Source organism: Indicator indicator, chromosome 6 (assembly GCF_027791375.1).
Source record: "Indicator indicator isolate 239-I01 chromosome 6, UM_Iind_1.1, whole genome shotgun sequence".
In the NCBI taxonomy this organism is placed as follows: Eukaryota; Metazoa; Chordata; class Aves; order Piciformes; family Indicatoridae; genus Indicator; species Indicator indicator.
In genome coordinates, this window is record NC_072015.1 from 19,044,980 (window position 1) to 19,058,743 (window position 13,764).

The following is a 13,764-nucleotide window of genomic DNA, read 5'->3' on the forward strand; positions in this document are numbered from 1 at the left end:
ATATTTACTCTAGGCAGCTGGTAAAAGGATCTTTTTGCATTTTTTGTGTAATGCAGTTGTTATCAAATTAGTAAACACACCCAATCCATCGTGGGTCACCCACAAGAGCTGAGGGAGCTGGCTGATGTTGTTGCTGTACCATTCTCCATAATTTTTGAAAGATCATGAAGAATAGGGGAGGTGCCTGAGGACTGGAAGAGGACCAATCTAACTCCAGTCTTCTAAAATGGCGAGAAGGAAGACTGGAGCAACTACAGACCAGTCAGCCTCAACTTCATCCCCAGAAAGGTGATGGAGCAGCTCATGCTGGAGGCCATCTCTAACCACATGAAAGAAAAGAGGGTTACCAAAAGTAACCAGCATGGATTCACTAAGAGGACATCTTGCTTGACTAATCTGGTAGCCATCTATGAAGGCATGACCAAATGGATAGATGAAGGGAGAGCAGTGGATATTGTCTATCTTGACTTCAGTAAGCCTTTTGATACTGTCTCCCATAACATACGCATAGGTAAACTCCAGGAAAGTGGGCTCAATGACAGGCCTGTGATGTGGATTGGTAACTGCCTCAACAACAGAGTTCAGAGTGTTGTGATCAGCAGCACAGAGTCCAGTTGGAAGCCTGTGGCCAGTGGTGTTTCCAGGGGATCAGTACTGGGTCCAGTTTTATTCAACATCATTAATGAACTGGAAGAGGGGATTGAGCAAGTTTGCTGATGACACAAAATGAGGCAGGTGGCTAACACACTGGAAGGCTGTGCTGCCATCCAACAAGATTTGGAGGTTTACTCAGTATGATTAATACTGAACCTCATGAGGTTTAATAAGGACAAGTGCAGAGTCCTGCATCTGGGAAGGAATACCAGGCACAAGTACAGACTAGGGGTCATCCTGCTGGAAAGCAGCTCCATGGAGAAAGACCTTGGTGTCCTAGTGGACAGCAAAAGTTACTCATGGGACAGCAATGTGCCCTTGTGGCCGCAGTGGTATCCTGGGGTGCAATAAGAAAAGTGTGTCCAGCAGGGCTATGGAGTTTCTCTTCCTCCTCTACTCTGCCCTGGTGAGACCACAGCTGGAACACTGCATCGAATTTTGGGCCGTCAATTCAACAGAGACAGGAGTCTGCTGGATAGAGTCCAACAGAGTGCTACAAGGATGATAAAGGGACTTGAACATCTCTCCTGTGAAGAGAGACTGAGAGAAGTGGGGCTGTTTAGTCTTGAGAAGAGAAGGCTGAGAGGGGATCTTATCAATGTCTGCAAATATCTGAGGGGTAGGTGTCAAGATGAAGGAGATAGTCTCTTTTTGGTTGTGCCTAGTGATCTCATAAGGAACAACAGTACAAGCTAGAACACAGCAGGTTCAACCTTAACATGAGAAGAACCTTCTTTATGGTAAGTGTGATGCAGCAGTGGCACAGGCTGCCCAGAGAGGTTGTGGAGTCTCCTTCTGTGGAGACTTTCAAAACCTGCCTGGGTTTGTTCCTGCATGGCCTGCCCTAGGTGATCCTGCTTTGGCAGGGGGATTGGATTTGATGATCTCTTGAGGTTTCTTCCAACCCCTAACATTCCGTGGTTCTGTGAACTAAACCTAGCAAACCATTTATTTATGTAATGTTATTTATGCCACACTAAAGAATTAACCAAGATGATTACACAGACCATGTAGCAGTTCTGTACCTGTTCAGAAGTTTTATAGAAGGCTACAGAGGCATTCACAAGCTTGAGACGGTCCTCCATCTTCAGCATCAGTTGTTGCCAGTGGGAAGCAACCTTCTCTGCACACTCTCGAATCATATCCATATCATAGTGATTAGCCTGCAGCATCGCCTCTGCCTTCTGCTGAACCTGCAGGGCACTTTGATGCGTTTTCTGAGAACAGGTGAAAATTCAGAAAAATCAGTGGAGGACTTCAGTTCATTTTCTTGAACACCTCAAAGGCTCATGTTTCCACTATGTCAGTGACACTTGAATGCAGAAGCACAAACACCCACCAACTAAAAACAGCTATCTAGTACTAGTCACTCCATGACTTCACTATGCAAATAAAAAGGAAATAAATCCTGGATAGATTTATCATCGAATCAATAGTGACTAACAGTTTGTAAGCAATAGCCACTGTCTAGCACTAAGCACACATGGCATATTTATGTTGCTGTACACTTTGCTATAATTATGAATTTTAGGTTGTTTTTCTTATCCTTCATGGTAAGGAAAAACAAGATGTAAAGGATTTCTCTTATTTTGGCTTGACTGCTATTACTGTCCATCAGTAGTGAGCAAGTAAAGTTGCATGCTGGTCTGCAGGCAGATACATAAGACAGCTTTTGTAAACTTTTGTAAGCAAAAGTTTAACTAGTATTCTGTGCAAACATCTACTTGCCTTAAATCTGGAACACCTAAGTATTATTATATTTAAGTACAGAATGATCCAGGAAACACAGAATTTAAAAACTTTTGAGTAATTTATTCTTAAATTGACAAATCCCTACAGGTCTCAAGATTTTTATAGTTAAGAGTTACAAAAGCTCTCAAAATGAGGGTGCATATAGTCCAAACTGTAAAACAAAACAAACAAAAATAATTTTAAATAACACCCTCAACATCCTCTTAAAAAAAAAAAACAACAAAGAAAGGGGAAATATAAACCTCCACAAAATAGCAAACGAACATGAAAGAGTTAATGCAAGATGAAGTACTTCTAAAAGGTTTTCCCAAATAATCATGACACTGGTTAATCTTTCAAGGAAAGTAAAGTTCTTAAAAACGTGTGCTATATATACATAGTATCACCAGAACTCTCTCAATAGTGCATATACATTAATCACACTGCATTTCAATTAGTCTTAAGATCTGTGACTATTTTTTGCAGAGATTTGACCAATTCAATTTTAGCTTGAAGTGATGGAAGGAGGATGGACACAACACCACACATACATTTAGGTGAAACCTGTCAAAACCAGAAACGTCAAAGGACTGAATCAGAAAACACAAAACTTGTGTTTGCTGTTCCATTTATTCTTAACAGTTAGCATTGTATGATGTATTCTTACAAGGGGAAACACCATTTTCAGTAAAATTGCTGTGAACAGCCATCACTTTACAAAGATGTAAAAAGGTACCAAGATGATGTGTTCACCTGGAATTGTAGGTCCAAAATGAAGAAGAATAAAACCCCACCTTCTCAATAAGTGCTTTTATCTCTTCACCATAAGATGATTTCAACAGCTTTTCTTAAACTCAAAATACTGCAGCATGGACCGAACAGTGTTTTATAGAGACTCATGAACTATAATAAAGGACTCTTGGCTATGGCCACCAAAATGGTGCTTTTACCTCTATTGCATGCTGAAACTGCTCATGCTCCCTCTGTAACTGTTCTGCCTCCTGTAAAGAACTAGCAGTGATAAGGCCAGCATTTAACATTGACTCTCCGTTTCGGATCCAGCCCAAAACCTGTATAAAAGAGAAACCCATGAAATATGCAATTCCATTCCCAACCAGCAAGAACAGCATCATTGCTAGGGATAAAAACATTTAAGAGTCACATGTAGTACTGTCTACATGAATGACTAAATTTATTAATTATAATTTACAGTGAATTATATATTCAATAAACACAGCAAATAACATTCACTATAATTTCACTTAGCTCACAACTCATACCTTTCAGTCAACTACTACGATTGTGAGTTTCAGTTTATACTCTGAATGAGGTTGTGTTTCTGAACACCATCTGTCACCTTGGAAAAAGGAACACGTTAGAAGTGATATTTGCCTAAGAGCCAGTGACAGTAATGTCAATCGAGGACACGAAGCTTAGTAAAAAGCAAATGATTTAGAATATTTAATGTTGAGAAAAATGTGACCACTGAGTGTCTTCTACTTGCTTAAAGATTTTTAGTTTTCAGAAAGTGCCTTCCTTAACAAGTACACTGAAGCCAGAAGAATAGCTGGGTGGAGAGAAGCCTTGGAGGACAGCCTAGTGCATTCCTTCACGCAGCAGAAATATGGAACCTGAAAGCCCCTCGCAACGTGCATGTCTTGTTTGTTACTTGACTCCAATTCCACACTTTTACCACACATTTTTATCATCATTTTTATTTCCAATGTCTAACAGTCAAATCTCTTCTCACTTTAATTTGGGATCATTTAATTTCTCCTGCCCACAATGGAGGGGAAAAACAAAACCAAACCAAAACAAAACAAAAGGGGAGTGATAGTGTATTTTCTTCCTCTTCAACATCAGCTTTGTTTTTCCCTCTTCTCCCTCCATCAAGAGCATTACTCAATTCACTCTAGACTATGATTATTCTTCTCTTGTTAACCACAGACTCTCCAATCTCTCCCAATTGATCTCTCTCCAGTTGATAACCATGACTTCAGTCAAAATCTTTCAAATACTGAGTAAACATGGACATAATTCAGGTTATTCACTGTCACAGGCCAGCACCCCTGTGCTGTCTTTGTTCAGCTCCTGACAGTATATCATGCTTTATGTTTGTTACTAATAAAACTCATCTCCTTCCAGCACAATTTCCCCAAACATTGAGATAATTCTGAACTGTAATCCAATATCTTCTGATGAAGTCAAATCCCTTTTCCAGTTTCTTTTGCCTTTATCTTCAAATTTAAAAGCATAATCTTGGACTGAGAACACGGACTAGTACCCAAATACAGATTTCTACAGACTGTTTTAAAATTTTGTTTTCCAGTCGAGTCTCTCATTAACTTCCATTATGGAGTATGGTTTTCCAGCAAGTTATCATTCATGGTAATGTAGTCTCATGTAACAGTCTTACAGCAAGCTAGGGCCAGACAGACTGAACTGTTGAAAAGAGTAAGACTGCAGTGGGGACACAGATCATGACAGCATCAACCAGATGTGTCACGTTCTGCTCCTTTGAGGAGAAAACATTGGGTCAGGCAAAGCCTTGCAGGGACAGGGAATATGGCTCTGGCCTTGGCAGATCACAGTGTGAGTGCATGATAAAAGGACCATGACAGAAGCTGTGAGCTTCTATGTTATTATAGCACCTGGGGGTTGTTAATAATCATGGGAGCAAGCCCAGGTAACCCTCAGGGGCAAGAAAAAGGGCAACTACTGAGGAAACCAAATGGGTCCAACAGACTGCAGACACTATGCTACATATGCATATGCTTGGAGGAAAGAATTTATCTGTAAGAACATAAGGGGCAGATGATTTTTTAAAATCCCTTTTTTATTTCTACTTTGTTTTACAAAACCAATTCTAAGTTCCCTCTACCTTACAAAGTAATTCAGACATAACATTACAAAACACACCTTTTTAAAGTTAAACCACATTTAGCCTTCTCCAGAGAATTTATAATGAAAGAGAATGCTTAAGCAGCAGCAATTCAAAGCTCCTCTTGACTTGGCATCCCATAATACACAGCAGAGAATTTGCCATCTCAAGCACACCGATTTGCCATTCTGCTTGTTGCACATAAGGGTGTAAGTGCAGAAGCTAGTGGAACTCATAGGAGGAAATTCACCAGCAGCACTTTCCCCTTGTCTCTGCTTAAGGAGAAAATCTAAGTGCTAGTAAATAGCGAGTCTGATATTCCAGGACTGCTACCTTCCAGTGTCTGTTGGTATGTTCCCATGAACTCACTGTCTGGGCGAACTACACAACCCATCTTCCCTCTCACAGCCTTCAGCAGGCTAGAAAAGCATTGAAATGAAACAGTTTGAGACACTTAAAAAGGTCAAAACAGTAGTTCTATAGATAAATGTTTGATTTAAGATTAGTTTCCTTGACTGAGATTTTATTCTAAGCAAATGTGATTATGAGACACATCTGCCTCAGCCTGCTGTCCCACCTACGTATTCATATCCATATGGTGCTACACAGAGTGCCAGCACATTCTTCCCGAGAAGCATTTTGGAAGAATCCAATTCCAAGCACTGGACTATGTTTGCAGCAGGCTAAAATATCTGCATGTTGAGAACACAAAGCAACTCATGGTATTCTTGCTGGTACAAGCTTGTACTTGGAACACTGTTGTACAGATATGAACATATCCAAGAACATAAAGCATGATCTGAGCAGCAGACAATGTTGCACTTAAAAGGCACAGTAACACGTGCTGGATTGGTTCTAGAGTTTGGTAGAGATTTTTATCTAGGCAAATGCTGCATGCTAAGCACAGCAAAGCATTAATTCTGCAAAGTGAGTACATGGGTGTAACCGCAGCAGTAAGTAATCCAGCAGCTATATTTTAAGCAGTAAAAAAATGTCTGCCTTGCAAACATGCATGTAGAGTTGTGGATAAAATGGATATTCTCTTAACTATTTCTCTGCTACTCCCTACTCCTGTATCCCTGCCCTGTATAAAATAGATTTTCTTTTCCTTTGCATCTGCCTCCCCCACCACATACAGCTATCCCTTATTTCAGTTAGCATCCTCTTCCCCCTATGTATTGGGTTTGGCCAAGCTGGAGTTAATTCTCCTCACAGAATCTTTCCAGTGCTGTTTTGCAGCAGCAGTTGATAACATAGCAGTGTTTTGGCTACTCTTGAATAAGTATTCAGGCTGTGTCTTTTCAGCATTTCCCTGCCCCAAGAGTACACCGAGGAATGGGCAAAATCTTGGGAGGGGACATAGCTGAGCCAGCTTACCCAGACTGGTCAGAGCAGTATTCCATGCCATATGACGTCAGCTCAGATATAAGAATGAAGTAAAAGAAGGAAGTGTGGGGATTTGTCCATGCCGTCTATCCTCCCAAGCAACTACCAAGCTTAGAGAGCCCTGCTTCCCGAGACCAACCAACATCTCTCTCTTTGCTTTTTGCTTCCATGGGGTCTATTGCTTTTGTTTATTATTGTTATTAAAATTGCTTCTATCTTATTATTAGCTTTTGTAATTCTTTTTCCTCCCCTCTTCCCCTGGTCCATTTAAGAGGGGGAGTGATAGAGCGGCGTTGGTGGGCATCTGGCCTCCAGGCCAGGGTGAAACCACCACAGCCTGTTTTCTTTTCTTTTCTTGCACAATAATCCTTATATCTGGTTTGCCCTTTCTGCACCTATTTTTTATACATCAAGTTGAGAGGCAAATTCTTTGCAGGTTTTCTTTAAACCTCCGTCTTTTTGCTCTTCTGCTTCCTGCAAGTCCTGAGGCTTGATCTAATTCACTACTACAAAGCACAACTGGTACAGCAACAGGGAACACAACACTAGATGTTTTTATCTGCTTTCTGTATTTATTTGATAAGAATTCACTAAGCTCCAAGTTTTACTACCTAGTCCTGAAGAGACTCCTTTCAAGTATTTGATCAAAAAACTAGACCAGGAGGTAGTTTGCTGGTCTCCATTACAATAATCAGAGAGATGATTATACTGAAAAATTCATTCAGTGCTCCAGTCTAGCCTTTCCACATGACCACAAGTTACAGGTATACAGAAATTTATATAAACATGAAAATATAATAGCAGTAATGTCAGTTTGGCAGGAAAAAAATGATGGAAATCTGGTTAAAATCCTTGCTATTGAAACAGTATCATGTGTACATAGTAAGTATGTTTACACTTAGTTTATCAACAATAAATCTGTCAGAAAATCACAGTAATTGAACTGGAAAACCATGTGTTCACTGCTTCAGGTAACAAAACACAAATAAAACAGACTGAAGAGGAGGTCTACCATGTCATTTTTCTCTCAGGTAAAGCACCTGCTGAGCTATGAAGTTTTTCTCAGTGCCAATGAAACAGGACATGATCACAATTTCTGGTATCTAATAAAGACTAAAATAAATCAGATGTGGTTTTCTGAAAAGACAACTGAAATCACAAAACTAAGGGTTACTAGCCCCAAAGCATTTGATAAAAAAAAAAAAAATCTAAAAATCTAAAAAATATGTTCAGTTTTAGTTCCACTCAAATTTTAGACCTTCAAGCTGGAGAAGCATTGTAGATTAATTCATAACATGAAAATCTAGAAAAGGAGTTTGTAAAACGTCAATATGCTGTCAGTTACATATCCATATAAGTTTGTAAGTCCTATATTCTGTTCTGCAACTGAGTATTATTTCAGTATCATAGGAATTAAGAATTTCTTTTTCTTACTAACCCATCCTAATCCACTGATGTACTGCAAAGGGGTAAGATGGCCTCAGATGGCCCCCATACTCTGCTCACTTCTTTCCTTTGCAAATGTGGACTCTTTTCCTACATCCTGAAGACAGCATGCAGCTTGAGTACAGAATCTATCCTGATATGCAGTAACTTTATCTCACTACTCACGAGTCACTCGTAATTTGCATTTACAAAGATGAACAAGTGCTTGTTGCACAGGATAGTTTAGTAACTGATTAACTAGAAGGTCATGTGTTTCATTAATGCCTAGATTTTACGGGCAGCAGACACTACCAGTTCCTAGCATTCTTTTAATGCAAGAACACTGGAAGCTTTGGGTCTGCTTCTACAAAGTAACCAACTGCTGCCTGGAAATACTTTGAGAATCTACTCACCTCTCCTATGACAACTGGACTCTTTCTATATTACTTTGCAATTTGGTAGTTCTCATGCACAGTCTCATCAGGGAGGTGAATTTTTGCAAGAGCTCATGACAAACAGAACAAGTTGCCCTGGGAGCCATTAAGGGACATGCTAATAAAAACAGCCTGTAAAAGTCTCCTGTGATGCTGCCAAGTGTGACCAAGATCAAAACCTCATACTTTTCTAGTGTTTTGTTTGTTTTTAAAACAGTTCCAGCTACTGCAGTGGTTATGCCCATAGAATTCACCAAAGGTTCATGTGTTTATCGGAAAATAACCTCAATACTTACCACTTTATTGTCAGGAAAAGCACAACCTCATTTTCCTTCTCCTGGAAAGTAAACCATGCTGATACGACATAATAACTATTTCTAGATGTCTCAAACAATATATCAAAAACTACTAGGTCACTGTTCAGGGACTACCACTGAACATTTTTATTAAATACATTAGAGATGATGAAAGATAGGTTTAACACTAGTTCAAATTGCTTGATACTTCAAATGGTTGAGTTGCATCCATGTCAAAATCACAGAATCATATGCAAATTGATGTTAGCAAAAGATGAAGTTTCTTAGGTCCTCAGTTCAAAGTCCCTCCTCACTCTGAATGCAGGACTTTACACAACAGAAAGTAATTTCCCACATCTGTTTATGGCCACAGACCTCTCCTACCCCTGTCACAGGGCCTCAGACAACACATACCTGCTTGACCTCAGCCTGCAGGTGCCGAAGCTGCACACACTGCTCCAGGTGCTTGCGGTGCTGCTCAGCTGCCAGGTCCAGCTCCTGCTGCTTCTCATGAAGGAACTCCAGCAGGTCCTGGACACGAGTTGCCATGTCTACATCTCTGTCACAAAGCAGCTCAACACCTGTAATAAGACAGTCATTTATAAATTATTTACAAGTCTTTTGAAGACAAGTAACTAATTTTCACCATTTTACACTTACTTTCCCAGCTCCTTCTCAAAGTTCAACTTAATCCTTGGAGCATTTGCTTAAATGAGCATCAGTTTTCACAATCTAAAAATGGAATTTTAACTTCTTTTTTTTTAAGGGGGGGGAAAAAGCAAGCTTGAGGTTTACCCTAAGTGGTTGTATGCAATTAAAGACATCAAGTGAAACATCATTAAGAAGTAAAAAAAGTGTTATTACATGAAAGATGAAAATTTTGGCTTGACTGAATTGATCCAAGTAATTATTAAATTAATTCCCTGCTACTTTAATTTTACTGACTTCATAAGTGGAATCCCTTTATTTAAAACCTAAACATCTTCAGGTGTTGCCAATTTAGGTAAAAATTACATGCCATAATGACAGTATATTATCATGAAGGCTATCAAATAGTTTTGAGTGTAAAGGGAAAAAAAAAATCCACATCTCTACATAACAGTTAACAGCATCTCTGCTATTTCCTCACATCCCACATAGAGACAACTGGGTAATTCTTACAAAGCCAGTGCCCAAAATATCACGAAGGAATCATCTTACCAGATGCCTGTACTTCATTGACATACTGCAGCAGATCCTGTCCTTGGTGGATGACATCAAAGGTCAAGTTATTCATGGTCAGGGCCTTGTCTGCATGATGCTGGAGCCTCTGTTCCGCTATTGTAAGATCTTCAGTGTCAAAGTCATTCATCTGCTGAGAGAGCTCATCATTCCAAGATTCAAGGTCTGAAATTATCTGGGGGAAAAGGGAAGAAGACAATGCTCAACTACCTACTACAGAAGATATGTTTATTTCCAATGCCAAGCTTAGGATGGAAGTCAGGAAATTTACCTGTTCATAGTTTATTGACTTCACTGATCAAGTTTAACATGGTTCAGACATATGGTGTTTCAGTGTAGATTTAAATGTCAGGAAACAGTCCAAAAGATTCTCTCTTTCAATCACTACAGCTCTCCTTTAACCACTACTCTTTACTTGTTTAAGGTACTCATTCATCAACACATCACTTGTGAAAGAGATGAAGTTCAAACAATTTTATTTACACTTTTAAAGGAAAATATTGATTTTAAATGTCTTTTCAGTTCTCCACACTGCACTAAGTACAGGCAACTCACACATCAACAGCCAGCTTAGCTTTCAATTAATTTGGTCTTGCGCACTTTTACAAAAAAGCCATCTCTGCCCTTCTGTGAACAGGAAGTCAGGCTCTGTGAGCACCTTTGACTTCTGCCACATAACTGAGAAGCACTATTTGTCACAAAGGCAGGGTACTCAGTGAACAGAGCGAAACCAAAATCAAAGCAAACTGTAGTCAGCAAAAGAAATATGCCATTAAGCTTTCCAAGTTTTTCATCAGAGAGGTGAAGTTATTGAGACTGTTAAAACTACAAAAGAAATACAAGGAAAACAAGCCTCCTAGGACAAAAAAATCAGGAGAAAGCAAAGCTATATAATCTGTATAAATTTTCTGTAATGAGCTACAGTCTTTCTTGAAGGATGTCTCCATCCTACTCACATGGCATCATTAAAAATGGACACATCAAGAAATTATTATAATTGTGGCATCAGTGAGTCACTTCCTGTTTTAAAGGTGTTCCGCAAAAATTTTACTCAATACATTAAGCATTCAAATTTTGTACCGTGCAATGACGTAAGATATCAAAGAATTAGGATAGTCATTTGCAATCCCTAATCCTGATCAGCTAGCTCCACCAAAGTGAAAACTGGAAGAAACTCATGTTTCAGGGGTAACGCAGAAACGCCGATGAATATGGATATTTGGTTTGGCTGAGGTAAGAGTTCATTCTCCTCACAGCATCTTTCTAGTGCTGTCTTTTGCAGTGCTGTAGCTGGGTATTGATAGCACACCAGTGTTTTGGCTACTGCTGAACAAGCACACAGGCTGTACTTTTCCAACATTTCCCCACCCCAAGAGTATGCTGAGGGGTGGGCATGACCTTGGGAAGGGACACAGTTGGGCCAGCTGACCCAAACTGGCCAAAGGGGTATTCCATGCCATATGACATCAGCTCAGATATAACAACTAAGTGAAAGAAGGAAGTGGGGGGACATTCATCCATGGTGTCTGTTGTCCAGAGAAACTGCTATGTGTAGAGCCCTGCTTCCTGGGGGTGACCAACCACTGTCTGCTGGTGGGAAGTAGAGAATAACATTTCTCTTGCTCTTGCTTCCACGTGCAGCCTTTTGCTTGTGCTTAAATTGCTTCTACCTTGTTACTGGCTTTTACTGTACTTTTCCCTCTCCTCTGTCTATCTAGGAAGGGGAGTGATAGAGCAGCTTTGGTGGCCATTTAGCCCTCAGCCAGGGCCAAACCACCACAATAAAGAGATGCAGGAAGATACACGACAATGTCTACCTTTTCAGTTCCTGCTTACAGCTTTTTTCTCTCTCTCTTTCATGTCCTCTAAACATCACACACTATTTATGCATGCTGAGTGATTTCCCCTCTAAAAACAGTCTTCCTCTCCCAGAAAATCCTTCACAATTTGCTTTTATTTCCCTTTTACCTTGCCACCACCACGTGTCTCATTCATCACTCACCACTCTTCATCTCCTTTTATCTGACCTAAAATATTTCTAACACTTCAAATCTTACTGACAGTTAAGACAGTCCAGTCTGAGAAACTGCCCACTTCCAGCTACTTTTCTGCTCCTCCTCAGCCCTGCTCTCCCTATCTCATCTTCAAAACTCAGTGATCATTTTTTTACTAAAAGCAGTGGAGTTCATCTTACATTTGTTTCCTCGAACCATCCGCCTCACTATGGGAGTTATCAGGTATACCATCTTGTTTTCATCCAGTTCAGTTAACAACATAAGTTATCTTCAAGAAATAACTGTAGTTAAGACTTGGTGAAACTGAGAAATCTGAGCATTAAAGGCTGTGAAATGCTGACATCAAAGCATCATCTTTCACCATCCTTCTAAACACCATTAAAAAGTGGGTATTTAACATAACACATTTATGCCACTGCATAGCTTGCCAAAGCAAAGCCAGCCCATCTTCCTTCAGAACAGATGCCAAAACCTTACCTCTCTTACTGGTAAATTGAGTGGAAATAAACTAATGAGCACAATAAGCTCACAATAGGACTTTGCTGAGGCTAGGTGTCATTATTTTTATAATAATGAAATGGTTTAAGTAGACTGTAGTCACTCTGTTCTCAGACTGTCCTGAGATTCACTGTATCTGATCCGAGTGACAAGTACTTTTAAGCCAAGAGGTTTCAGTGGTGCTACCTCCAAAGAACAATGAATAACAGTAAGAATTGTAACTTCTCTTGTTACTTTGTACAATCCCAAGGTTAAGATCATGGCCCACACATAGTTAACCACAGTGTGAAACAGTCCTGTACAAGAGCAAGAATTTTCTGCCCTCTTCAAAAGACCAGGAAGCCCACAATTCAAATAGAGTGCCAGTATGGTCTTGCATTCATTCTAAAGATAAGACATCAGTGAACCCTACAACCAAGGTTCCTTTCAAGGACAGTAATCCTCACATTTTTTTTCAGTAGTAATTAGGTGGCTGATCTGTTTCAGCCATTGCACCCATTGTGCAAATCCAAAATGCATTGAGGGCAGAATTTAAACAAAAATAGCATGCATTATGCCCTCTCTGCCCACAATCCTCACTGCATCCCCTGAAGCTCTGCTTTAAGAGCAACACTTTTATAGCAAGCACGCTTCTACTCTGTCAGGTTTTATCAAGACAATTAGCTTTAAACAAACAAAACAAAGATGAATGACTAACAAATGTTCAAAAGTAACTTAATCACAAATTAATATTGCTCTCATCCAAAGCCTGGCATAAACACAGGGTAACTACTTACCATAGTATGTGTTTGAGAAGTTCCTAGTGCAGAGTCCAAGCTGCCTGACATTCCTAGGTTTTAACAAATCTAAAGGTAACACTAATAAAAAAATGCAGGGATAACACAGAAGGCATCTGAGTGCAAGAGAAACACAGAACCACAGGTCTCTTCTGAAAATGGTTTTAATAGCACTCCTTATATCAAATGAGTGCTAACCACAACCTGGAAAATGTTATGTCCTGGGGAAAAAGGGAAAATGGGAATGGGGAAAAGATCTGGGTCTCTGTGATCCACCACTTTGCATCCTTGCCTTTTCAGTTGTATGACTTAACAGGCACCTTGTAAGTATGGTCCAAAAATAGAGCTCAGATAAGCCTGTGAGTTGAAAAGTGTTTGGTATGCTTTGTGTAGAGACCTGACTCTTAAATGCCTTGAGGCATTTAAGTTAGACAAGCAAAAATGCAC

At 39.8% G+C, this 13,764-nt stretch overlaps 1 protein-coding gene across 1 annotated transcript in view; it reads right to left on the reverse strand.

Annotated features, from left to right (window-relative positions):
- Positions 1-13,764, reverse strand: part of TRIO (trio Rho guanine nucleotide exchange factor) — a 266,295-nt gene that overhangs the window by 116,040 nt on the left and 136,491 nt on the right. Inside the window, exons 14-17 of the mRNA XM_054381562.1 lie at positions 10,008-10,203; positions 9,222-9,388; positions 3,336-3,455; positions 1,680-1,871 (exon numbers count right to left, since the gene is read on the reverse strand). Of these exons, the coding sequence (XP_054237537.1) occupies positions 1,680-1,871; positions 3,336-3,455; positions 9,222-9,388; positions 10,008-10,203 (675 nt within the window). The remainder of the gene's footprint in view (positions 1-1,679; positions 1,872-3,335; positions 3,456-9,221; positions 9,389-10,007; positions 10,204-13,764) is intronic.